Source organism: Artibeus jamaicensis, unplaced genomic scaffold, assembly GCF_021234435.1.
Source record: "Artibeus jamaicensis isolate MK-2021 breed Jamaican fruit bat unplaced genomic scaffold, CSHL_Jam_final contig_760, whole genome shotgun sequence".
Lineage (NCBI taxonomy): Eukaryota > Metazoa > Chordata > Mammalia > Chiroptera > Phyllostomidae > Artibeus > Artibeus jamaicensis.
Window position 1 is genome coordinate 1,679,333 of NW_026521955.1, and position 27,845 is coordinate 1,707,177.

Here is a 27,845-nt window from a genome sequence, read left to right on the forward strand (position 1 = left end):
GGGAAGTCACTTAGAAACTCATGTTGAATGTGAAACGCTTTGCAAAGACACTTAAAATGAACTTTACGTTAAGAGAACCACTGTGAAACTAAATTGTACTGTTATTGTTGGCTTACCTGTGCGTTCAGCAATCTCAGCCCCAAATTATGTTGTAATTTAAAGAAAGTGGAAAATTCTGCTCTAATGAATGTACAAATGGCTTGCTGTGAAGTTTACATTGTTGTACAGAAGCATGCTTCACATGTAGGTAAACTGGTGGTGGTATTAGAAATACAAATCCTATTTAATTTTAAAAATTTCCCTTTATTCATTTCTGGAGTTACAGGACACAGTGTAACTGATAAATCTTTCTAGACCCATTTTAATGTTAATAATAGAGCTGTGGGGTATATGTGTGTGTGAGCGTGTGACTATGTGTTGTATTTTAAAACAACTGATCTTCCTGAGCACAATTCTACAGTTTTTTTTTTTAATCTCATCTGTTGAGAAAGTTTGTCCTGTTTGGTAATATAGGTTTAAAAATACATTTTTAAAACATTGGGACAATCCATCTACTGGAAAATTAATATATTGCAAGTTTTGGGTATTCTGTGCAATAACTACCAGGGCCCGTCACCAGACGTGGGTGTGAGAGGTGCATTCATTCGGTGATTTCGACGCCTCCCTATCTGTGCCGTGCACAGCCCACAGGGCAATCCAGTTCCCGCACATCGGTTTCGTGGCTTCATCTGAAACTCAGATGGCTCGATTAACTGGGTTTTCAAGTCACTAGGATGTAAACAGTAAGCAGATTTCTGACCTACAAGTTATGTCCAAGAAGCTGCTTTCTTCAGGCAGCAGATATCATAGAGCTTTGAACTGCATTTATTTCTAAAGCCACCGAAATTCAGTGCTACAAACAGAGGATTATAACTTCAGGAGAAGAATAAGCAGAAGGAGCAGATGAACTCTCAGGGCCATAGTCTTCCTTTGATCTTGTAAAACTCCTGTTGACATCTGGAGTTCCTAGTCTGGTGAGAAAATAGACTATAAACCGAATGCAACAAATTACCAATCCAGTATCTTGGTGGAGACTTTAAAACCATACCACACAGGGACTCTCCTGCTGCCCAGAAAAAATGGCATAAGGTACAGGATTACTCCTTATCAGATGTTTTTAAGGTGGCTATTCGTAGTCTTTAAAAAACTATCAATTGTTTGTATGGAAACATAACTAAATGTTATTTTCTTTATCTAAATTAAGAAATCTCTTGTTATGCTATTTATAATTTTTTCTGGTTCTGTGTGTTTTAAAAATCTAATATTAATGATATCAAAGTCTTCTTGTTTTCTTTTCTTTTTTCCCCCTCTAGGTCTTTTCTTAGTAACAGTGAATTCACATGAAATAAATTTAAAAAAACAACAGAAACCCCAAATACAATTTGCTATACAGAGCAATTATGGTTTAAAGCTACTTTTAAAAATAAGAGAAGGAAAATGGGATGGGATACGAGGTTGAGATTGTTGGACTTTTGGACATTATTATTATTGATTAATGTCAACATATTTCCTCTGTTTCTTAGGGGGTAAAAGTGTTTTTTAACTGGCAAGTGCATTCTTCAGAGATTCTCTTGCATCCCGTCCGCACGGAGAGGTGAAGGATTCAATTCCATGGCCTCTCTCCCAGCAGAGAGAGAATTACCTGCAAGGTATTACCTGCGAGGACAGGATGCAGTTGTACAATAGACACATTCTTACTTCTCTTGTTTTTTCCTACTTTTGATGACACTCTTTTGAATATTGGGCTGAACTATAAATTAAAGAAAAACACTCTGGAAAGGATGTACAACCGAAGGCTGCGTATGTATATACAGTATGTCAAAAGCCTTTATTTTTATACTTCAAATGCTCTAAGTTAATAAAAAGTAATAATTACCATGTTATCTTTTATTTTTTATTTTCAAAATACCTTAGTGACATAGCCTCATGGCAGAAACACCCCATAGTCATAATTAATAACAGGTGTCACGCAGAACATGCAGATATTTTGGGTGATTTTTAGCTACTGAAGTAGCATCACTTAAGGATGCAGTTATAAAATTCTGTGGTTATATCAAAGCCAAGAAGATATTTGTTGAAGCGTGTGTTAGAGCAGGAATCTTTGGAAATGCTAAGAATGTACTTCTATTTGAAACGTTATTTTTTCCTGAATAATACATATCTTAACATTGCAAATAGACTTCACACCTGAAGCTGGTACTTATAACTAGTAATCTGGGAATGTACTTTTACTTTAAACATCCTTTTTAAGAATGGCATAGTAAGAGTTGTTAACAAAGGTATTTGGGTGCAAAGGCAGACAGCACAAATGGGCCCAAGGAGTGGTTCCAACCTGTGACTTAACATGAGCACATTTCAGCAACAAAACTGGTTTTCAAAGGGAACAATATGAAGGAAAGTAGTTTAATATAACTTCATGTCATAAGAGACTTCAAATATCTAGATTTTAAAGAATGACCTGCTTTAAACAACATTGCAAAATATAAAGTAGATTTTTCAAAGTAGAGCTGAGATATGTATTATTACTAAAAAAAAGATTTACATTTTAACATTAAAGTCAATATTTTTAAAAGACCATTTTAGTGCACTTCAAAAATATTTTCATTATGACTTTTAAATAGTATTTATGGAAGAGTTTAATTCTTAACAGAAATGTTTTAATTTTTTTTTTTTTACTTTAAGCATTTCTTGGCCACTTGGGAAAAATAATTAATCAAACAATGGATTTCATTGTATAATGATGCAGGTTAAACATAAGTCACAGAATTTATATTGCTTTTCTATGCTATTTCTTATATACCATTTCTATGCTACTTTTCTATATTCAGTCTCCATACCTTATTGCCTTATATTATTTTTCTTCTTACAATTTATGCATATAGCCATAACTACAGTCTCAAATTATGTAGAGATAATTTTTGAAGTATCACAATTTTTGAAGGTTTTGTCCTTAAATTGTTTTCCCCTTTATAATTGTATATGATTATTGTATAATTATAATTTGGAATTGTATCAGTTTAGCTGATAGTCTCAAAGTGCCATATAGCAAATATGAATTATCTCAAGGGGTAAAAACACTTCATAGGCAATCACCAGTTCTCCTGAAGCCACGAATAGGCATATTCATAAACCAGCAGCATCACTGCGCCACCTAGAAAAGAAAAGAGCTGGCTTTTATCACAAATCCTGTAAAACAATGTTGTCTTTCCCATAGAGTTTCCAAATCCATGAAGTCCCACGCAGCCTGTTGGGCCACGGCTGCTCAGAGTCATTCGTTCTTGAGCTCTAATACGTATGAATAAAACTCTGTGGAAAGTTCTCGGAGCAAAATCGAGACCATCTTGAGTCTCCAAATACATTTTTTCCCCTGGAGTTTCTGTAACTTTCATCATTTCTCATCAGATTCTTTTTCAGGCACTTTAAAAATTTAAAAGTAAATAAATATAGACATTTAGTCATGTAAGGGCCTGTGGCTTTCCTGTGAACAGAAGCCTTCAGATTCTTCATTTGTAGGCAAAGGATTTATCTTTTTCAGTCCATAATTAACATTGTTGTAATAGCATTCAAGAAGAAAATCTCTAAGATGGTGCTTGACACATGAATCTGGTTTTCTCTTACAGCTTTCAAACTGGATTGCAATGTGAAAAATAGCTTCTGAGTATCAAAAAAATATAAATTGCAAAACTAAGCTAGCTTTCAACCTCCTTTTGTTTTCATTCCTTTTATCTGCGTAGGACATGTGTGTCATTTGAAGATTTGGTAGTAGAGGTTGGGTGTCATAAGAGCACCATTCGTCTTGATAGAGAAAAGTTATATAATGGGCTGAAAAGAGACTTACTATGTAATATGTCAAGAGGAATGTGATATAGGGATCACATTCCTATATGTGATTATAGAAATCAAACCGGCTGAATACCTAGACATCAGGGAGCATTTGTATGTGGGCGATTTTGTGTTCTATCTGATGCAGTAAATTGTACATGTTCTGTGTCCTTTAAGACAATCTCTATCCTTTCATGTCTGTTTGAAAAATATCACAAAGTCAAAATGTGGATAAATATCCTCAGCACAACTTACAGAAGACTGGGCTGCGTGAACAGAGGACTGATTTCTGATGGAAAGAAATAGAAGTTGATTTTGGTTTTAGTTATTTTGTACACACTGCCATATGCTTTAAAAAAATCTACAGGCTGCACATGTTTGTGTAACCTTATACCGAAGATAATGATCTGCCTGTAATTTTCATTTTTAACCCATGAAGATACTCCAGTACACCCATCTCACTGCCATAGCCCCCTTGGCACGCTAGCAAGCAAGGAGGGGCACACTCAGAGGGTCGTCAATGTCTATGTAACTGCTGTGTTTGCTCTCAGTAACTATTCACGACGCAAGACAAGAACACACAGAATTGGGCTAGTTTTCAGCCTACTGATATTTAAACTTTAAACCACAGACTTTGAGAGTCTCCTTTCACAGAAGGTACCTATCAGTAGCTTCACTGAGTTACTACGGCTGTTACAAAAGCAAGATGAGATGTTTCTCCAGAATGAAGGATGGAAAGTCCAAGTTTATCTTTCCTTTTTTTTTACTTTCTCTCTCTCTCTTTTAAATCTTATCCTTAACTCAAAAGTCTTACCCTTCTATCTATCTTTCTTTCCCTTGAAGTAGGTCAGACTTGCATGTTTGGAATGAAAGTGGAAGCCAGGGCTTTGAATGAGATTCCCAGTTATTCAGTGTTGTTTATTTTGGACATGGCATTCACAACAGCCCTTTGCATTGGATTTAACACCACAGCAACTCAGGACACCTCATGCAAAAACATTCTGAAGAGCCTACCAAACATTTGCAAGCCTCCAAGAAAACTTGGGGTCAGATCATTTGAAGAGTTTTGGATTAAGTTTCTAGTCAATGACCACTGTAGTTTAACTCTCTAGGGTCTTCACACTTTTCAGGCCTATCCCCACCTGAGAAAGGGTTAGGGGCAGTCCTCTGATTTTCCCTAATGCTAGGTCAACTAGCAGACTTTTACTGTGGGGTGAAGCAAAAACACCATATACTTCCAGAGACAGTTGCACAAAATCACCAATATTCTCATTATTGCATTCTTTTATACACATGGGCCAATGACTAACAGAGGCATGTCTGAATCTCAAATGTGAAGCAAAATCTATACCCCAATGCCTAGAAAAGTTGGGACAGATGGATTGGGAATTGAGAAAGTGTTTTATAAATAAAAGAAAGTATAAATTGTTTACCAGCTTCAATTTACAGACAGTTGTTCTATATCTCAGGTTGGTAGAAATGCTGGTTCACCGGGTTGAGATCTAAGGGCAAATGCGCATGCACAGGAGGGTGGTAGGGGAGGAGGACAGGAGTGTTACTGAAGAATGGGAAAAGGAGAGAGAGGAGTAGGGGAAGGTTCTAGGGAAGATTACCAGGATGTCTAAGTAGGTGAGTGTGGCCTGCTAAAAAAAAATATGTGTGGTCTAGTGTATACTTCCGTACTTATTCACAGCATTGTTTATAATCCAAGACTATTTGCCCAGGGGTTGAGTCTGTAGCAGCTATTTTCTTATCTATTTACATTGAGGCAGCTGACTCTCCCTGAGAGAATGGCAGCCTTTTTTTTCATGGGCTGGCGTCCTGAGGTAAGGCCCTGAGCCAGGAGCCTCCACCAGCATGCTGACTTAGGCTGGGAAGGTGAGTGCCAAGCTCCACCACTCCCCGGAGGTGACTGCAGACAAGTGGCTCTTGCTGTTCCTGGAGGCAAAGTTGCTCTCCTTTTCTCTTTCTGAAATGGAGTTGAGGCAGGAGCAAGAATGAACTAGGAGCACCAAGAAAAGTTTTACTGGGCTGGTCCCTCACACACTGAAAATCCTCCTGTCCAGCCAAACGCCACCATGCATATACCTGAGTGCTCAGTCCAACTCCAACTGGCTGTGGATCCTTTCCTATTGACTCAAGCTGGCCTTTGGCTTCTATCAGCCTCCAGCAAGACCATGAATAGTACCTTATAAACACAGGTAGAACATTTCTAATGCACATGCCTTCAGTAGCTTGAATACTCACAGGCAACTTTATACCCTCAACATTTCTGGCTTTCACAGCGGGAGAAACTTTTATTGTGTTGCTGATAGACACCCATAAGAAAAAAAGAGACACTAGAACAATAACAAAGAAAGGGTATAAGTAATAAAAACACCATTACCTGGTCCAAGCCTCATAATCTTGGGAAGCAGGCCTTTGTACAGAGCTAGAATCCTGTAAGTGGAAGGAAAAGAGCAACGTTCTTATTCTGAAAACAACATAGAGTTGTACCTCAGCTTTACTGAGATGCTGACCCAGCATTTAAAAAAATTGTTTGAAATTATACACATCCTAAACCAGACAGTATCTGGGTTGATCGTCTCTGCAACAAATTGGACAAGGGGAAAGACTTTATTAATTCTTCATTACCCCAACTATGCCGGTCTCGCCCAATCAGAAGTGTGATTTCCATTGGCATGATGGTTTTTGCTTTCAAGACATGTCTTACTTTCAGGACAGCTATGTATACGCACACAGTGATTTTTGTAATTGAATTTATAAGGCCACAAACTGAGTCTTCACATAAGGAAGCATGATTCAGTTTAGATCAAAATGATAAAAAAAACCCCACTTGTTTAACTTGAGAATAAGACTTAGGTGAGGAGAGATGATGACACCAAAGTTAAGACTTAAAAAAAGACCAGCAGAAAGAGGCACATACTTTAAATTTTTAAAAGAAAACTACTTTCACAGAATCTGCATGTTTAATTCTCCCAGGAGAATATAGTTAGGATAATTCGGTGACATTTTAAGGACACGCACACTCAGAAAACAATGATTCTCCTGCCCATGTGTGTTAACAGGGCATATGATATGCAATAGCAGATAATGCAAACTAGCAAGTCGGAAGTGCCTGTCAGCATTTTGAGACAAACACGCAGCATATTGTGTGGTGGTGGTTCATGGTTCTTGACGGTGTGAGTACGTTTTGCCAACATGCCATTATTGTGTGGTTTCTCGAAGTTTGTCACCTATTCCCGAGAGCTTCTCAGACACACGCCTGACTTAAGAGGTCTTAATGGCTGTCATCAAAACGGAAGTACAGTCAGGTCTGAACAATCCTTGAGTCTTGCTCATTTATTAAAATAAGAATGTGTTACCCTTCTTCCTGATAGACCGTTGCCATTGTTTTAAAACAGGTTCTGTACTTGATCTCTCCAGGAACTGGCTGAGGCCCTTGAATCCTACTTTTGGCAACATCAAAAGGGATGTTAATGACTGAGGCTATTGTGCCTGAGAGAAGACCAATCCCAAATTTTCTCAAAAACTCCAAGGTTGGATCCTAAAAGAAAAGAAGAATAAAATAACAGAAAGGGAAGTGGAAGCCCCTAAACTGGTTAAACACTGCAGAGCGACCCGTATTTAAGCAGAGCACTGTGCTGCCGGCACCCTCCTGTTATTCCAGCGGAACACATTAGGACTTCCTAGGCTGGAACTTGTTTTCTTGACAATCCCATTGGCTATGTTTTTACACATGGTCTAAATTGCTGAAGTACACATTTCCTCACACAGGATTTATAAACACAGTTCATAAAGAAAGACTGGTATGGCATATGGGGATGATTTGTATAATTGGGCTTCACAATGTACTTAGTATTACTGTATCAAAACAGGAGAAATCCAAGCACACTATTAGCTAATTGGCCAGAATATTTTACAAATGACAGCAACTTCCACCATGAAGCCTACTAAAATGCTCATTTGTGTGTGGACCCCCAAACGTTAAATTAAATCAAGGCTACTCTCGGTCTGCTTCTATTCCTCTCCAGGTTTTTTGCATTTATTTTCACGTGTAGCTGATCCACTGTACTGAGAAGTGCTAGCTTCCTGTTATTAACAAACCAACTTGGGGAGGCCGCAACACAGCCTGTGACATTCTGTGCGTTATAAACAGTAGTAAGTCACTGGGCTAATTGGATGAAGAATTTACAACCCATTGTTCCTGAATCTTATTCTCCCTTCATGGCCAAGGAAGAAAAGGAGAGGGAGAGAGAGAGACAGAGAGAAAGAGTGAGAAAGGGAAGGGGCAGGGGAAGAAACAGAAAAGGTTGAGAGAGAGAGAGAGAGACTTCTTTCCATTTAAATTTAGCTCCTTTACTTTGGTCTGATTTGATTTTCCACCCCTCCCTGCTCTGCTTTCCGACATCAAAGTATTTAATTAGGTCTTATGTAGGAGTCACTTTCCTTCAGCCTATTTTTGTGCCCAGTGAGCTCACATTATGTTTTGTTATAATGAATTTGCTGGGAAGTTCTCATTATGTTTTCAGCCTCAGTCTTGCCCCAAAGACAGGTCATCACCTCACATACCATAAACTGCTAGAAGAGAGCCCAACTTCCACCTCTGTCCCCTGTCCTCTCTTCCGGTCAGTATTTCAGAAGTATCTTTACACAGAAACAATCTAGGTTACGCCACACTACTATTTTATCTAGCAGGAGAACTAAAAGGGGGGAACATTTCTGCTTAATTAACAAAAAAATTCAGGTCTGAACATTGCATGCTTCTAGGTCTACAGGAGAAGAAAATTTCTGGAAGTTTTGAAATTTTCAACTGAACCAAGAGCCAGAGACCATCACAGAAACTCCTATGTGGCTAGATAGGATCGGTAATAATTCTTGGATCCAGGCCATACAGGTGCCGGGTAGATTTAAAGGGATTGAAAAACCAACAGGGTGTTTCAACAGGAGAAACAATGCAGTGATTGCAGCGTGAGTGAGGTGTGTTTAAATAATCCCCCACCCCCATTTTTTCCTCTTTTACAAGGAGAGAAAAATGCCCCTGTGTTGGCCTTCTCCATTATGGTGCAGAGCAGAGCTGGCGCTCCGGAGGACGGCGGCCTCAGGACCCGCTCCGGTTGTCTGACTTTGCACAAGTCACCAAATCACAGTGTGTAAAATGGATGTTTTTAACACCTGCCTTACCTTTGAATTACATAATTTTTCTGAGAAATCAATAATAGCAATGACAGTTCTATGGGCGTTGTACAGGCCTGGCAGAAAATGGGTAGTATTTTTATGAAGCCTGTTTTCTAAAGACCGAAAGCACCCTGTAATAAGACTCTCTCATGGTGTCTCTGTGATGCAGCCAGGCTCTCTCCTTATTTTAACTGAGGACAAGAGTGAAAGGGATGGCTGTATGCACGATGTCCTTCTGAAAAGTTTAGGGGACCTTGTCAAGCATGCAGCCTCTTCTATCTCCTGATATATTCGCTGAGGATTAGAATTGAAGATGAAGGGTAAGCTAAGACACTCAGTCAAGGTCATAGTGCTTGAGACACTGTTGGAGACCAAAAGCTAAGGTCTTCGAGCCATTGTAGTGTTCACTGGCTGTATGTGTTGACTCAGTGTTTTCTGTATGTTTCCCAGCACAATAGTAAGGTCCCAAATTCAGCTCTGCTCAGAATCACCTGGGAGCTTTATAAAACGTGGATGCCTGGGCCCCACCTCAGATATGCGTTGGGTTCCCAGATCAGATTCACCTGGAAAAGTGCCTGAAAATTGTTTTCAAAGACCTTCAGCATTTCTGACGCTGCTGGGCTGAGACCCATATCTGGTTTCAGTGGCTGTGATATTTCTTTCACGCAAAGCAGATGGTCAGTTGCTCCTGCTCTGGGCATTTCATGAAGGAGAAGGGTCTTCTTGGGATGGCTGAGAGACATCCCTCAACCACCTGGCCTTGGGGCCTCTAGCCAGTCTCTTCCTCTGAGACCAGGGTCTGCCTCAGGTAGCAACCTGGCCTGGGGGAGCCCTCTCACCTCACCTCAGCTTTCTTTGCAACTTTTTGTCAGCCATCCTCGAATGAATGCAGCCTCTTAAATGCCTCTCGTCTTCACCGCCCCCCGCCCCCATGCTACTTCCACTCCTCTGGCTTTAGTTCAGATTCCCAGCACCTTCTCCAGGTCTTGCTTTGTTCTTGCTTTCTACTGTTTATTCCTCACCAGGATTCTCTTTTGATAAAAACAGTTCTGCTTTAGCTATCTCTCTACTCAAAGACTCTCGGTCTTTCCCCACTGCATGGAGAGGAAAGGCAAAGCTCCTTTGGTTTCTTTTCTACAATATCTGCCAACTTATTATGTCTCTAGGAAGTTCTATACCTTTACCGCCAAATCTATACTATGGTTACACTGGTTAGATCATAATACCACAAATTTATGCTAAGATTTTTTCTAACTCCGTACTTTTCCTGAAACTATTCCTACAGCCCAGAATGCCCTTCTCCATCATTTTTACTTATAGCAGGGTCTAGCTGAAATCTCATGTTTCCCAAGAGACTTATGGATCATGGTCAAAATTAATTTCTCCCTTTCTTGTATGCCTAAAACACTGTCTGAACAACCACTGTTCTTGCTATGGCTCACTTTGTGCTTCTTTTATTTTTGCTCTATCTATCTTCCCTGTTAAATTGTGAGTCAGCACAGCACAGAAGCCTCTTGTGTCATCTCTTACACAGTGTACAGAGTAGGTACTAAATAAATGCTGATTGGCCTATTAATTTTTTTACTCTTATTCACTCTTTTACTATTTTTACTCTTATTTACTCTTTTCATTTTTATTTTTTATCCTCACCTGAGGACATGCTTATCGATTTTTAGAGAAAGGGGAAGAGAAGAAGAGAGAGGGAAACATTGATGTGAGAGAGAAAACATTTATTTTTGTAGACACCATGAGGATCAAGCTTAACTTTTAATTACTATTTCTCAAGAATGAGTGTCTTCTAGCCTGGACATGAGCCCCTACTAGAATTTTATATTTCTGTCTTTCAGTCAGGAGGCATTAACATGGAGACATGAGAAGGCACTGGACATTTGTAAAGTAAACTACTTCAGGACAAATGAATTGATATTCTTGGGTCACAGAGCCAGATCTAGAGATTGCTTGACTTTACTGCTCAGTAACTCAGAGAAAGAACCATAGTATAGCAGACTGACCAGATTTTAGCAAAATAAAGAAATGGGCACAGAGTAAGCTTTTGAAATATTATTCTTTGGGCTCCTTTTAAAAAATCCTCACCCAAGAGAGAGAGAGAAATAGAGACTGTGTGTGTGTGAGAGAGAGAAACATCAATGTGAAAGAGAAACACTGAAAGGTTGCCTCCTGTGTGCCCCAACCAGAGGCTGAACCTGCAACCCAAGTATGTGCCCTGACCAGGGATTAAACCTTCAGCACTTTGGTATATAGGATGATACTCCAACCAACTGAGCCATCCAGAGAAGGATGGGCTCTTCTTTTTTTATACTTCCTGACCTTTCCCCTAGCAGGGAGAGGCATCCACTTGCCTCAAGAATGAAGACTGTTGGACTTACGGCCAAGATGGAGGCATAGGTAGATACACTGTGCCTCCTCCCATAACGAAAAGAAGGACGATAACAAATTTAAAAACAAAAACAACCAGAACTACCAGAAAATCAAACTGTATGGAAGTCTGACAACTAAGGCATTAAAGAAAAAACATGCATCTAGACTGGTAGGAGGAGTGGAGATGGCAAGGCAGTGACTGGAGCAGTGGGTGGTCTCACATTTGTGTGCTTATAAACCGGGAGGAACAACTGGGGAGTGAGACAGACTGCAGGACTCAGGGTCCCAGCATGTGGAAATAAAGCTTCAAACCTCTGACCAAAAAAAATCTGTGGGGGTTGAGGGGTCAGGAGAAACTCCCAACCTCACAGGAGAGTTTGTTGGAGAGACCTATGGGTTCCTATAACATACACAAAACCACCCACCCAGGAATCAGCACCAGAAGGACCCAATTTGCTTGTGGGTAGCAGTGAGAGTGACTGAAAGCCAGCACAGAGCTGAACAAGAGGCATCGTTCCCTCTCAGACCCCACCCCTCTCCCTCAGACAGTGCCACAACACAGTGATGTGGGTTGCCCCACGCTGGTGAACAGCTTAGGCTCTGCCTTTTACTACATAATAGGCATGCTGAGACAAAAAAAAAAAAGGCCCAAATGAAAGAACAGATCAAGGCTTCAGAAAAAATACAACTAAGTAATGAAGAGATAGCCAACCTATCAGAGGCACAGTTCAAAACACTGGTAATTAGGACGCTCATAGAATTGATTGAGTATGGTTGCAAAGTAGAGGAAAAAGTGAAGCCCATGAAAAGTGAAATAAAGGAAAATATAGAGGGAATCAACAGTGAAGGAAAAGAAACTGGGACTCAAATCAAAGATTTGGAACAGAAGGAAGAAATAAACATTTAACCAGAACAGAATGAAGAAACAACGAATTCAAAAAATGAGGAGAAACTTAGGGACTTCCAGGAAAACTTTAAATGTTCCAACATCTGAATTAAAGAGGTATCAGAAGGAGAAGAGGAAGAGCAAGAAATTGAAAACTTATTTGAAATCATAATGAAGGAAAACTTCTCTAATCTGGCAAAGGAAATAGACATCCAGGAAGCTCAGAGAGTCCGAAAGAAGTTGGACTCAAGGAAGCACACACCAAGACACATCATAATTACAGTAGCCAAGATTAAAGATAAGAAGAGAATCTTAAAAGCAGCAAGAGAAAAGGAGACAGTTACCCATAAAGGAGTTCCCACAGGACTCTCAGCTGATTTCTCAAAAGAAACCTTACAGGCAAGAAGGGGCTGGAAAGAAGTATTTGAAGTTGCAAAAGGCAAGGACCTACATCCAAGATTACTCTATCCAGCAAAGCTACCATTTAGAATGAAATGGCAAGTTTGTTTTGTTGTTTAGGTTCCTGTTAAAGGTGAGATCATATGGTATTTGTCTTTCATTGCCTGGTTTATTTCACTCAGCATAAGGCTTTCCAGTTCCATCCATGCTGCTGCAAAGGGTAGGAGCTCCTTCTTTCTTTCTGCTGCATAGAATTTCATTGTGTAAATGTACCACAGTTTTTTTTATCCATTCATTTACTAATGGGCACTTAGGTTGCTTCCAACACTTGGCTAGTGTAAACTGTGCTGCTATGAACATTGTGATGCATAGGTTCTTTTGAACTAGTGTTTTAGGGTTCTTAGGATATAATCCTAGCAGTGGAATTTCTGGGTCAAAAGGCAGATCCATTTTTAGTTTTCTTAGAAAATTCCATACTGTTTTCCATAGTGGTTGTGCCAGTCTGCAATCCCACCAGCAGTGCACTAGGGTCTCCACAACAACAAAACAAACTAACAAAATGCAACCAAAGACACTGAAATAGAGAGCAAGCTGACAGTGACCATAGGAAAGAGGGAAGGGAATTTCGGGGGAAAAGGGAAGGGTTTACAGGAACAAAGGACACACGGACAAAAAAGTGGAGGTGGAAATGGGAGGGAGGTGGGGGGTGGTGGTGGGGTGGCCTGGGATGGGAGTAAAAGACAGAAAACTGTACATGAACAACAATTAAAATAAAATTAAAAAAATAAAATTTTCCACACTGGAAAAAAAAAAAAGAATGGAAGGGCAGATAAAGTGCTTCACAGATAAGGTCAAGTTAAAGGAGTTCATCATCACCAAACCCTTATTATATGAAATGTTAAAGGGACTAATCTAAGAAAAAGAAGACAAAAATATGAACAGTAAAATGACAACAAACACAACTATCAACAACTGAACTTAAAACAACAAAAACAAACTAAGCAAACAACTAGGACAGGAACAGAGTCACAGAAATGAAGATCACATGGAGGGTTATCAGTGGGGAGGGGGAGGGGAAAATGGGGGAAAAGGTACAAGCAATAAGTACCATAAATGCTAAATACAAAATAGACAGGGGGAGGTTAAAAATAGTATAGGAAATGAAGAAGCCGAAGAACTTATATGTATGACCCATGGGCATGAACTAAGGTGGGGGGAATGTGGGTGTGGGTGGGGTGTGAAGGGTGGAGGAGAATAATGGGGGGAATGGGACAACTGTAATAGCATAACTAATAAAATATATTTAAAAAGCAAATACATAAGAATCTTTACAAGAAAAGAATGAGGATTTTTGTAGCAGAACTACAAAAAGAGAAAAAAAGGTATTATTTAGTGGTTTTGGTTTCATTTATTTATTTTTAGAAGAGGGGAAGGGAAGGAGAAAGAGAGGGAGAGAAACATCAATGTGCAGTTGTTTCTCATGCACCCCCTATGAGGGACTTGGCCCACAACCCAGGCATGTGCCCCAACTGGGAATCAAACTGGCGACTCTTTGGTTTGCAGGCTCACACTCAATCCACTGAGCCACACCAGCCAGGGCTGTTTTTTTTAAATTAGATCCTCCATATATTATATCATTTAATTTTTATAATCTTTCAGGTAAGAACTATTATTATTATTATTCCTATTTTACAGATGACTGTACTTAACCTAAGGGTTAAGTATAGGGGGATTTTTTTTTTATATTCAAGTGAACCCAAGACCCTGCCTTAGGGCATAGTTTTTCTACTGATATGTCTAGGGTTTGGTGGGTGGGCCAGTGGAGAAGGTGTCCAAGAACCTCCTGAAATTACAAGCAATTTGTATATGGGTTTTTCTGGAGAATGTGTCTATAGATTTTATCAGGCTCATAAAATTTAAAAACAATTTCATGAAACCATTTCCCCTTCCAATAAATTTTAAAAGTAAGGTAAGGGCAGTGCAGGGTTGAAAATATGGGGATTGAAAGTAGGAAGGCCTCATTTTTACAGGGGTTATCTGACAATTCACTTAGTGGAAAGATTTCTGCACATGTTCTGCTCTGGAGTCAGGTTACTCACACTTCAACTATATCTGTGATGTCAGTGGTTCTCATGGTGTGGTCCCCAAAACACCACCATGAATATCATGTAGGAACTCACTCAAAATGAAAATTGGGGTTCTACCCCAGGCCTACTGAATCCAAAACTCAGGGGTAAAGCCCAGCAACCTGTGTAAACAGTCCTCCAAATTATTCTGATAGGTCCTAAAGTCTGAGAACCACTGATGAATGGAAATTATGGTCCATCTCTTTGGATGGTTGGGCTCAAAAAGTGATGCTTTAAGGGCTGTGGATGTGCTGGGAAGCATTTTAAAGATATCTTTGGTGGAAGCAGAGCTTTGCTTCTTTAATGCTGCAGAACTAAAGGCAATGCTGTTAACTGTTTAACCTCTTCTACTCCCAGCTCAGTCCAATGCAAGAATATACAAGTATGAGGTAGTTGGATTTCAGGGATACTTATCACATAGTCCTAATGACCAGTAAATCACTCCAGCATTACTATCAATAACCACAGCAACAGATAACCAAAAATAGTGGCAAAATAAATAGAACCAACAAAATAACATACATGTAATGATATTTGTATTATTTTCATACATTTCATTATGAGAAATAATGGTACTATGAATAATAGTTACTTATTACAAGATATAATGTTATATGCAAACATATACAAAACATATATTATGTTAAGAACCTGATGATTCAGGTGTGTAACACCATTGTACAGACAAGGATATGAAACTTAAAGAGTTAAGTCAGTTGTCCAAGATCATATTAGTTATAGAAGTGGAGTCTGGATTTGAACTCAGGTTCTCCTGACTCCCAATCATATGTGCATAATCGTTACATCATTTGCTTCTCACCTGTAATTCATTTGTTGGGTGTTCATCCAATAGATATTTATCTTTATATGCCTGGTCCTACACTGGGTGCTAGAGTTGAGTGGGAAGGTAAATGGTCCAGAAAGGGGGTAGAGTGGGTATATAATTAAATATCACAGTACAGTATATTGAATACTAAAGTAGAAGAATGAACAAAGTGCAGGGGGAATCATGCAGTAGGGTGAAGAAAGTTACTCCTGGATTTCACTGTCAATGTCCTGTGAGAAATTACTTAGCTTCTGCTCCTTAAAAACTTAGTCACTTGTTGGGTATGTAGGAAGTCAACAGAAGACATCTCATTATTACAAGTCACCATGCATTAGCTGACAGCTGGTCTTCTGGCTTGAGAATCATATTACCTGGAGCATCATTTTCCCTTCTCCATTAGTTTATTTTAAAAACTGAAAAAAGATGATGATGATGATGATGATGATGATGATGATAATGCTAAGACAGTATGTACCAGGCACTGTGTTAAGTACTTTCTATATGTTGAAGACTCACAGCATCCCTATAGCAGATGAGGCAACTAAGGCTTACAGAAATTTCCTACTTTCAAGGGGATATAATTTTGAATTAGTCAAAAGAGAGCCAAGACCCTATTATTTAGAAGTGAAGAAGCCAAAACATTGAGGAGCCCTGAGACTGTCAGGTATCAACCAGTAGAATTAGGGATACATGTTTGCCTCTCAGGACTTTGGTCTAATTCAGCATCCAAGGAGATCGCCTCTCAGTCCAAGTGGTAGAAAATAAAATCCTAGAATGACAACATTGGAAGGGAACTCAGAATGTCACCTAACCTAAAGAGCGACATCAGTAAGAAGCCTTGAACCCTCTTTCTTCCCACACATACACTGATTTGGTAACAATTTGTGAGCAAATTTTCTGTGTGAGACATCCAAAAATTAGTTGAAAGTTTCCAGTGCCCTGGGTGAACAAAAAACTACACTCATCGAAGCAGTAGGGAGATTCCAGAGTTCCTACCCCTAGTGTGGTACCATATAATCAGGAGGACTGCCCAGCTCTCAGCTTCTCCCAGGGGAGAGAAGAATTGGTTTGCATGCTCAGCACCCCAACTTTTCTGAGGAAATTCCCCGAAGGACTGGCTTCTGTATTGCCAGGCTTGGAGCTCTGATGGGTTCAGCACAGTCTAGTCACCTGAGGTAGAATAGAGATGATAACATGGGCTGGTAGATGCCATAGATCTTTCTCACTTCTCAACACAGAATAAGTGGATAAAAAATCCCAGCTCTCAGCTTCCCCTTTGGGAGTCAAAGAGTTGATCTTTGCACTAACACTCCAACTCCTCTGGGGTTTCCCAAAACACTGACATTTTTCTTTCCATTTTTGGAGTCCTGATGGGTCCCTGCAGTCTAATCTCCCGGGGGAGAACTGAAATGGAGGTTCGGACTGGTAGATATCATAGCTCTCCACTTGCTCAGCACAGAGTGAGCAGACAAAAACGATAGTTTCCTGTTTCTCTCTAGGGATAGAAAGACTTGGTGCAAAATTCCAGAATCCTTTAGTCTCACTGAATTGTAGCCATCTTCTCTTATATGAGACCTGTCCATGAAAACAGAGAAAGGTGCCTGCCTTTTGTAATGTACATATACTAAGACAAAAAGTGAGATAAGACCAAAAATAGCCAAATCCTGAGACAAAAGAATAAAGCTGGAGGTATCGTACTTCCTGATTTCAAAATATCTGACAAAGCTATAGTAATCAAAACAGTATAATATTGGCAGAAAGACAGATATATAGACCAATGCAATCGAATAGTAAGCCCAGAAATAAATCCAAGCACATACAGTCAACTAATGTTCAACAAGGGTACCAAGAATACAAAATGGGTAAAAGAGAGTCTTCAATAAATGGAGCTGGAAAAACTGAATATCCACATGCAAAGGAATGAAATTAAACCCTCATCTTACACAAAAATCAATTAGAAATAATTGAAGTACTTAAATATAAGACTTGAAACTATAAAAGTCTCAAGAAAATGTATGGGAAAAGCTTCATGACATTGGTCTTGGCAATAATTTCACGAATATGAGAGCAACAGCACAGGCAACAAAAACACAAATAGACAAGATTCTGAATAGCAAAAGAAGCAAAAGAGTAAAAAGGCAACCTGTGGAATGGGAAAAACATTTGCACTCCATATATCTGATAAGGCATTAATATGTAAAATATATAAGGAACTCCTACAACTCAATACCAAGAAAACAAATAACATGATTTTAAAATGGGCAAATGGCTTGAATAGATATTTCTCCAAAGAAGATATACACATGGCCAATGTGTATTTGAAAAAATGCTCGCTACTAATCATGTGGGAAATGTAAGTCAAACCACAGTGAGATATCACTTCATCTCTCTGAGAATGGCTATTATTAAAAAACAAAGGACAACAAGTGTTGGCAAGGGTATGGAGAAATTGGAACCCTGTATACCATTAGTCGGAATGGAAAATGATGTAGCCTCTATGAAAAACAGTATGAAGCTTCTCAAAAATTAAAAACAGAACTATTATGTGATCTAGCAATCCCGCTGCTGGGTATTTATCCAAAAGCATTGAAATCAGAATCTCAGAAAGATATTAGCAACTCCTATGTTTATTGCAGCACTACTCACAATAACCAAGATGTGGAAACAACCTAAATGATCAAGAAAATGTGGTATGAACACACAATGGAATACTATTCACCTTTAAAAAGAAGAAAATTCTGCAATACGTGACAACATGGGTGAACCTTGAGGACACTATATTGAGTAAAATAAGCAAGTCAGAGAGACAAATCTTGCATAATTCCACTTGTATGAGGTACCTACAGTAGTAAAATTCATGGAGTCAAAGAGTGGAATGGGCTGCCAGGGGTTGAGGAGGAGGAAATGGGGAGTTAGTTACTAATCAGCTGGCACGAAGATTCATCTCAGCAAGATGAGTAAGCTCTAGTGACCCTGTACCAATAGTCAACAATGAAGTACACTTAAGAATTTGTGGAGCCCTAGCTAGTGTGGTTCAGTGGATTGAGTGTCGGCCTGTGAGCCAAAGGGTCACTGGTTTGATTCCCAGTCAGGGCACATGCCTGAGTTGTAGGCCAGGTCCCCAGTGGTGGGGTGTATGATTAGCAACCACACACTGATGTTTCTCTCCCTCTCTTTGTCCCTCCCTTCCCCTCTCTAAAAGAATAAATAAATTCTTTTAAAAAATTAAGAGGAGAAAAGCATATACATTAAAAAAAAGAATTTGTTGAGAGGAGATCTCATGTTAAGTGTTTTCACTATAATAAAATAAAATAATTTAAAACATTGATGGAAAAACAATGTCATCTAGCCCAAGTAAAATATTTAAGATGGATCGTATCTTAACTGTGTAAATAGATATTAATGTTGATGAAAAACTACATTTATTAAAAATTTCCAACTTACTACCACAATTTACTCCAACTGCTATCAATAAAAAACTTTCTTTGTTACTAACCCACATTCCTCATGCATAAGCATAAACTATTTTAGTCTCATTTTTTTTGCTCAATTGCAAGGGCAATCAACTGTCACCATTCTTGATGTAATCCATAATGTTTTAAAAACCATTATTAAAATAACTTTTGCCCTGGCTGGTGTAGCTCAGTGGATTGAGCGCGGGCCTGCGAATGAAAGGACTGCAGTTCAATTCCCAGTCAGGGCACATGCCCGGGTTGCAGGCCAGTTCCCAGCAGGGGATGCATGAGAGGCAACCATACATTGATATTTCTCTCCCTCTCTCCTTCCCTTCCCCTCTAAAGATAAATAAATAAAAATCTTTTAAAAATAACTTTTTCTTCCTCATGCTTAAAAAACATAGCTCCTTTCAAATATTTATGTATAAGTATGTATTATTTCCACATCTATAGATGAGTTTTGTTATTTTCTTTTCTTTTTAAAGACTTTATTTACTTTTTAGAGAGACAGGAAGGTGAGGAGAAAAAGAGGGAGAGAAACATTGATATGCAAGAGAAACATGGATTGGTTGCTTCTTGCATGCCCCCAACTGGGGATTTGGCCCACATCTAGGCATGTGTCCTGACCAGGAATCAAATGGTGACCTTTTGGTTTGCAGGCTGGTGCTCAACCCACTGAGCCACACCAGCCAGGGTTGTTAGTTTCCTCTAAATATTTTCCAGTTTTTCTCATAAAATATAACTAAACTAGAGCTGAGTAGCCTGAAATGTTAATGAATTAGATGCATTGATAACAATTAAAAATCCAATATTCATAGTTAAAAAATTTGATAATTCCCCTGCAGACTTTTTAAGGTTGAGGTTACTATTCCACTTTACCAATGAGAAAACTGAGACAGAGGGAAGGCATAACTTGCCAAAGACAATGGCTAACTGATAAACACCAGAATTGGGAATTAATAAAATTCTCTGGCTGTTTCCCACACTGTGATCTTTTCATGAATGTGGACCTGAAGAGATGTATTTACCAGCCTTCTCTTCAGGATGATTGATGAGCTTCCCTGACAGGACATATTATTTAGAGACTCTCCAAAGCTTAACAAGAGACTAGGAAGTGATCCTAAAACTTTGGCAACCATGATGTTCCACAACTTCTAAAAATTCAACACAAGGCACCAAGTCATCAGAAATGAGATCATATGACTCAAAATAATTAACAATCAACACAGCACATATTTGTAACTAATTTAACCATTTAATCCAACTATATATCCAAATAGCTAGAGGCAGCAACAGTAATTTAAGGCCGTGGCACTTAAGGAGTTAATATGCAGAGAGGTAACATCTCTTCATCCAGAAAAGCATATGCCTCCCTTTTTACCTTCCCTGGCATGGACTTTGATGCCTTGCTTAGTGGCTGGCCAGCTGGCTGCTAGCTAGATAAACAGTGAACATTTGCCCATCTTACAGGCCTTTGTGATTAGGGTCTGGCATCTTTAAGAAGATATTCCACACAGAGAAATGCCAGAAGGAGGGGGTTAGAGAGATGGGGGAAGTAGGAATTATTAGCTAGTGAGGACCGGGGATGTGAGGGAGATGGGCCAGCCTGATGTTCCCTGCAAGGCAAGACTGAGTAGACTTCACTTAAAGGAGATCAGCATGAACACACACATTAACGTGAAGTCTTCAAATCTTCCTCCCTCGTGTCAGCCCAAATCACATTTCCTCTGCTCTCTGCAATTCACTTACCCTTTAAGTTTTCCTGGTACCACACTGAATTTGATACCTGGTACCTCTCTATGTTAGCCTTAAGTCATTTTTACAGAGTTCCTAAAGCCTGAACTAAGTCAGTAAACCCTGGTAACGCAGACAACCTTAAAATGAGCACATGGAGAGAAATGTTCTCTGTTCAGGATTGGCCTTGGATGATCCTAGAGAGGATTTAAAGTTGTTTGTCAAAAATTGCTAAAATCGATTTGCCATTTGAAGAACTAAAATTATTGTTCATAAGTGACTGAGCGGTATAGCATAAAATGCTTTGGATAAACCGATTAAAGATGGTATGTTGGTCCTTTGAGGAGTCACATGATTTTCAGGGTATCACAAAACATTTCTTTGTGAACGCTTTCATTCTTCTCCCTCTTCCCTGAGTGGGTGAGCAAATTGTTTGATGATGATATTAGCACGACCATAACAGGATGGTTCAAAAAGAATTCAACATTTTAATAAAGCTGTTACTCAGTAACTAGATTATATATAAACATGTGATCAAAATCCATTTTAACAGGCTTTATCTCAGTTATTTCCACAATATTACAAATGGTCAGTTTGTGCTAACAGAGCACATCCATTCTATACTTAAATTCACTCTGCCCCCTTTATCACAAACAACAGGTAGGGTGGTTATGAAGCAGCTCTTCACTTCCTCAAGACTGTAAGCAAGAGGTGCCATGAACATGAAGTTTGTGATATATGAAGAAACTGCAGAGAATCCATTCTGGTAATACACTTTTGAAAGTCTCATTTCCTTTTTGAATCACCATGATTTAGGAAAATCACTTGGAAAATTCCCTCCATATTATCCTGATTAATAAGACATCAAATTAATGAAGCACTGAATGGAGGATGGAGGGAGGATAGCTGGAGAACCCTCATCTGGCTAAACAAAACGGTCTGTGACGGATGTGTCCACACGGCAACTGGGTGAAGATGTGGAAGGCCTGCTTATCAGCTCTGCTGATGACAAAGGCTGGGAGGGGAAGCTGGAATGATAGATGAGCGACTCAGAATCAACTGAAAGTGATCATCTCAGGCTCCAGCACTGGACTGGTGCCACAGGATTAAATTTAAGTTCAAGATGAGAGAATCTTGACTGCTGTTCACATAATCTGGGATTTTAATTGACCATGAAGATTCATACATGCCAACAGCTTTGTGTAAAAGCAACACCCATTCTATCCCTGTCCAAGACCCTGACAAATCCCCCAAGAATTCACCGCTGTCCAATCTTTGGCTGCATTAAGAAAAGGGTGTGTTCAGATCACAGGAAGGGTTGATTCTTGTGTACTCTGAATTGATCAACTTACAACATAGTACTGTGTTAGTTCTAATACTGACATTGACAAATCTGGGGCATGTATAGTAGGAGAGGCAGACCATACAGAGAACCAGAAAGCACATCGTTTTTGAAAATGGAGTGAGAAACTGTGAATATATTCTGAAGAAGGAAAGACTCAAAGGCTCACATACCCATACAGTTCAAGAACTATAATATAGTACAAGGATTAAGAGCATGGGCTCTGGCATCGGATTGCCTGGGTTCAAACACTGACAGGACCTTTTGGACGGGGCACCAAACTCTTGACACTCTTTGTGAAAACTCCTTCAAAGCCACTTAAAGGGCTGGGCCATGCCACCTTCGTATCTGCATGGGCCTGATGCATCACAGATGTTTAACGAATCCTTTCTCTCTCCCTTATAAAGATGTACTATACAAAGAATCAAGATCTCAGAAGCAATTACAAAGGAGGTAAATACATGCACTGGTTAAGCAACTGGTAACAACCACAAGGCAAATAATACCCACTCGTCACTGTCTGCCCTGCAACCATCATGAAAATGATGTGGTGTGTTGAAAGCACAGTTGTCTCCTGGTAACTGAACAAGGAGGCAGTTTGAGTGAAAGTGAAGTGCCTTCGTTTTAAAAGAAGAAATGTGCATTTTAGATACGCGTTTTAGTGGGTCCACTTCAACTAGGAGTAGAGTCAGCTCTCAGCACATACCTTTCATTTTCTCTAATCTCCGTTCTCTTTTGGTTTTTGTTCATAAACTTTGACAAAAGCATTTTTCTCCCTAATGTCATGATATCATGCTGTTTGTCTCCCAATGAAAATACTTATTTTTGAAGCTTGAGGAAAAAATACATTTGTTTCCACTTCGCAGCTATCAGAAGAATCTATTATAGTGTTTGTTTTTTCTTCATGTGAGATAATCTGGGGAAATGCTAGCTCCTCACTCCACGGAAGGTCACCAACGAAAATGAGATGGTTTAATTGATAACTATTTTTTTTTAAGGAATGTGGAGTATTCCCAAGATCCTATCCTTGCAGGGCTCTGGGCTTTGGAATGAAATCAAAGTCTTGTTAAAAGCTCAGCATCTAAATGTAGCCACTCAGAAAATAGCCATGAAAATTCCTTCCCCCTCAAGCTATCTGTTCTTTAAAGTGTTGGAAAATGTAAAATAATTTTAAGGGTCTTACCCACTTAGCTCAAATTGTAAAATACATAAAATGTCAAAATGGATGGGTTTAAGCATAACAGTTCTCACCTGATTATTTCATATATATTATGTATACATGTATATACATACATACACACACACACACAAGTCTGTCTCTCTTATCAATGTTATATATGTGTGTGTGTGTGTGTGTGTGTGTGTATATATATATATATATATATATATATATATATATTTACCTGGGTAGATAATACCTTCTGAGAATCAACTATATCACTGAGCACTGTCATACAAAATGCAGGAAAGTATTACTATATTTCCTTGGGAACCCAGTAGGATTTTTCTGTTTTGGTGTATTTTACCTATTCCTTGCCTCAATAAAGGCACTGACCTCAAGGAAAAAAAAAACCAGGTTCCCAAGGAGAAATTCTAATGGTGGAGAAGTCGGGGCAAAGACACACTGAAATGCTTTGATATGGAGGTAGGCAGATGATCAAGAAGTCTTTGAAGTAAGTTATTTCATGAGATTCTACTTCCAGACTTTTATAAATGAAACTTTCCCATGCCCACTTAGTTCCACTTATGTAATATGTTTGTTCGACATGACCCTTCAATTAAATCCATTAGAGGAGAGTCAACTGCCTTACTAGAACTTGCCTAAAACATCCTGGCGCAGTTGCCTTCCGCAGCCCCGACTGCCTCATTTTCGCCACGATTCGCCCATACCCTTGTCTTCTCCCAGCTTCCCCAAGCCTCCTTCTGCCTCAGGGGTGCCGCACATCCATTCACTTTCTTCCTCTCCGCCTGGTTATTCCTCATCCTTGAGCCCCAGGCTGAACATTGCCCTGCCCCTCCATAGGACTAGATTAGGGTCCTTGGTTAGAAATTCCTAGAGCTTGACTGCTGTCTTTCATGGCACTTGGCATGATTGCCATGGTAGTCTTCTGTGTAATGACTTGTTTATTATTGTCTCCTCTACTAGAATGTAAATCCCATTAAGGAAGAAGTAGTGTTGACACTTAGTGAGTTGGTGCTTGGCACATGGTAGATGTGCCACAAATACTTTTGGAATAAATGAATAGGACTCACTGAGAATCTAAAGCTACTTGCACCTCATTTCCATCCACTTGGAAAATTGGGGCCTGACTAGAAAACTTTGGCCTGAAGTTTATTTAAGAAAGTGTCTGAATCCCTGCACTCCTTCTCTCTGCCCTCCCCATGTCCCTCCTTCACAACACACAGAGCCCAGGTGTCTGTGAAAACTGCTGATGAAGGACAATGCTTTTAACTGCAGGGTCTTGTCACATACCCCGAAATTTTACAGATAACATATACTTGTAGTTTTAGCCCACTGGTCGCCAGAAGGGAGAGCTGTTCTTAGTGAAACTGCCTTGCTTTTGCCCTTCCCATTACCAGATGATTGATAAGACCAATGATCGAGTAAGAGAAGATCGGAAAAATAAACGGTCATAAATTAAAACCTATTACGATCTAATTCCACCAAGATTCTTCTTTTCAAAATACAAGCAGCTCTGTCTACAGTTTCAGCCTGAACCCAAATGGGTATTTTGCATTCAGCCTAGTGCGCACCTTAGGGAAGGATACAGCTCTACATTATAAAACTACACATTTCCACATTTCTTATAAACTGAAGTGGGTTAGCACCTACCTCAGGCTTTCTACAGAATTTACAGAACAAAGGAAATATTTCAAAAATCAAAAGACAAAGAAAAACATTTGCATTGCTAAAAGGCAATCTTTTATAAATATTACTTCAAGAGAAAATAAAATATGTTTGATGTAGTGCTATCTGTAGTAAAATGACCATAGGGACAGACCTAAATGCTTTATTAAGCAAGAGAGATTGAACATGTGAAAAGTTGTTCTCTCTTAGAATATTTCTAACCCACACATGTAATTTCTATCATGGTGAAATGCAACACAAAAGGGTCTATAGTTTTGGCAAAATAACCTACAAACATGCTTAATTAGGATGCAAACTAACAGCACCGTTTATATTGTTGATAGTCATGAGTGGTGGATAGTGATTTCTACCACCACCACCACCACCACTTCTACTATTTTACTTATGGAAACATGAAAACCTGTAAATACAGAACTAGAGGACAAAATTATTAATGACATGCAACATTTTCATTTGTGTGTCAACATCACAAATATTATGCTCCGAATATCTCCAACTTGGAAGGGGAATGAAAGAAACGGTTTTTTGGGATGAAATCTTACTCTCATGGATATTTGGAAAAGATGTCAACATTGAAGTCACTTGGTATCTGTTCCTAGTAGCTTTACTTTGGGAAGTGATGGCCTCTTTCTGGGGAAAAAGGATCAATTCTTTATACTGATGTTCCATTCCATTATTGCAAGATGTAAATGACGCCTCCATTAAACGAATTCCATGGCCAGTTCATATCCACAGCAACCTTTCTCTGTTGTAGCCATGTACTCACCATTCAGTAGGAACAGCTAGATTCCAAAAATGAATCTGAGAGAATATAACACAGGTCACAAATGCAAGCTCTTAATTTCCAAGTTTTCCAGGACTGTGTCTTATAATTCTGTGTTTTTATGGACTATAGACTAAGGACTGAATGAGGCACAAGTGAAATTTGGTTGTATTATCTGAATATTCGAATTATTTGACTTATTTAAATTTTAGTAACAACGTGAAGAGATAACAATGTGTGACAAAATGCAAGGTAGAACGTAGAGTTAAAGCACTGCATGGTTCAGCGGGAAGAGCTCTGGCCTCCATTTCTTTCCCTCCTTTGGTCATAGGATCTCAGATGAATCACTTCAGGAACTTTCAGCTCTGGGTTTTAACTAACCATTTGGTTCCCTTATTTGATAATGACAGTTACTATAATGAGAATCAGGCAAAGTTGGGGAGTCTATAAAAATGGTTTTAATAGTATGAAGTGGCACGGAAGGTAAAGATATTTCTGTGGTAACTTGAAAAATGTATCTGTGAGAGATCACCCATAGATCACTCAGAGATCACTCAGATCACCCTGAGTTAAATTTAACTCAAAAGAGTTAAATTTAAAAAACTTTAGGGGTGGGGATCTGGTCGAGACGAAAGCACAGACACACTTCCTACTCTCTCAACCACAAAAAGAATCACAACTAAATCTCAGAACAAACAACACACAGAAGTGTCAAAAAAGTTGAACTCTGTGGAATCCGACAATAAAACATTGAAAGAAACCACATTCATCCAGATGGGCAGGAGGGGTGGAGAGGCAGAGACTGGTGGAGAGTCACGGTATGGTGCGGAGAGGCCACGGCGGTGGTGGAACAGGCAAAGGCGACCCCTAATTCACGTGTGGTTGATAAAAACTGGGAGTGATACCTTGGGGAGGAGTGATACCAGCCTCAGGCCAGCATGCACAGTCCAGGCTTCCAGTGCCGGGAAGATAAATCCCCATAACTTCTGGCTATAAAAACCAGTGGGGGTTGGGTGGCAAAAGAAACTGCTGTATTTTCAGGAAACTCCACTTAAAGGGTCCACTTGGTCTTAAAATGTATGCAAACCCACCCACTCTGGGATTCAACACCAGGGCAACAGCTAAAAGGGTGCCAGTCCACAAAGGGGGAGTGAGACAAGTGACTGGAAATAGGGTGAGTGTCAGGCAAATCTCCAGAGGCCAGGCAGCAGTACAGTCCTCTCCTGAAGCCCTCCCCCGACACAGAACCACAAAGCTGTGAAGTGCATTGCCTTCCACTGGCAATTACCTAAGGCTCCGCCTCACACAATTTATAGGTGCCTTTTGGACAATAGGCCAGGCTACTAAGACAGGGAGTCAAAGCAGCTCTACCTAATACACAGAAACAAACACAGGGTGGCTGCCAAATGAGGAGGCAAAGAAATACGGCTCTAATGAAAGAACAGAAAAAAAAACCCTAGAAAAAGAATGAAGCAAAATGGAGATAGCCAACGTATCAGATGCAGAGTTCAAAACACTGGTAATCAGGACACTCATAAAGAATTCCTCGAGTGTGGCAACAACATAAAGGAAGAAATGAAGGTTACACTAAGTGAAATAAAGAAAAATCTACAGGGAACCAAGAGTGAAGGGAAGGAAGCAGGATTCAAATCAATGATTTGGAACATAAGGAAGAAATAAACTTTTGACCAGAACAGAAAGAAGAAACAAGAATTGAAAAATATGAAGTTAGTCTAAGGAGCTACTGGGACATCTTCAAATGTGCCAACATCCAAAATCACACGGATGCCAGAATGAAAAGAGTTAGAACTAGAAACTGAAAACTTATTTCAAAAAATAATGAAAGAAAACTTCCCTTATCTGGTGAAGGAAATAGACATGTAAGTCCAGAAACCACAGAGTCCCAAACAAGTTGGACCCAAAGGGGACCACACCAAGATACATCATAATTAAAATGCCAAGGTCAGGTCCAGCTCACTCATAGGTCAGCCTCCTGCACTTTCCTTTGCAAATGGGCTCCATGGCCT

General features: G+C 39.4%; 1 protein-coding gene across 3 annotated transcripts in view; it reads right to left on the reverse strand.

The window, feature by feature from the left end:
* Window positions 1–541: 541 nt before the first annotated feature.
* SLC25A21 (solute carrier family 25 member 21) overlaps window positions 542–27,845 on the reverse strand; it is a 496,967-nt gene continuing 469,663 nt past the window's right edge. Inside the window, exons 9-12 of one of the 3 annotated variants that reach the window (XM_053672523.1) lie at window positions 7,227–7,408; window positions 6,248–6,300; window positions 3,133–3,190; window positions 542–1,010 (exon numbers count right to left, since the gene is read on the reverse strand). In XM_053672523.1, coding sequence (XP_053528498.1) covers window position 1,010; window positions 3,133–3,190; window positions 6,248–6,300; window positions 7,227–7,408 — 294 coding nt within the window. In that variant the 3' untranslated portion in view covers window positions 542–1,009. Of the gene's footprint in view, window positions 1,011–1,676; window positions 1,696–1,831; window positions 3,191–6,247; window positions 6,301–7,226; window positions 7,409–27,845 lie in introns of those variants that run through there. The other 2 variants (XM_053672522.1, XM_037164763.2) reach the window with 2 other exon arrangements.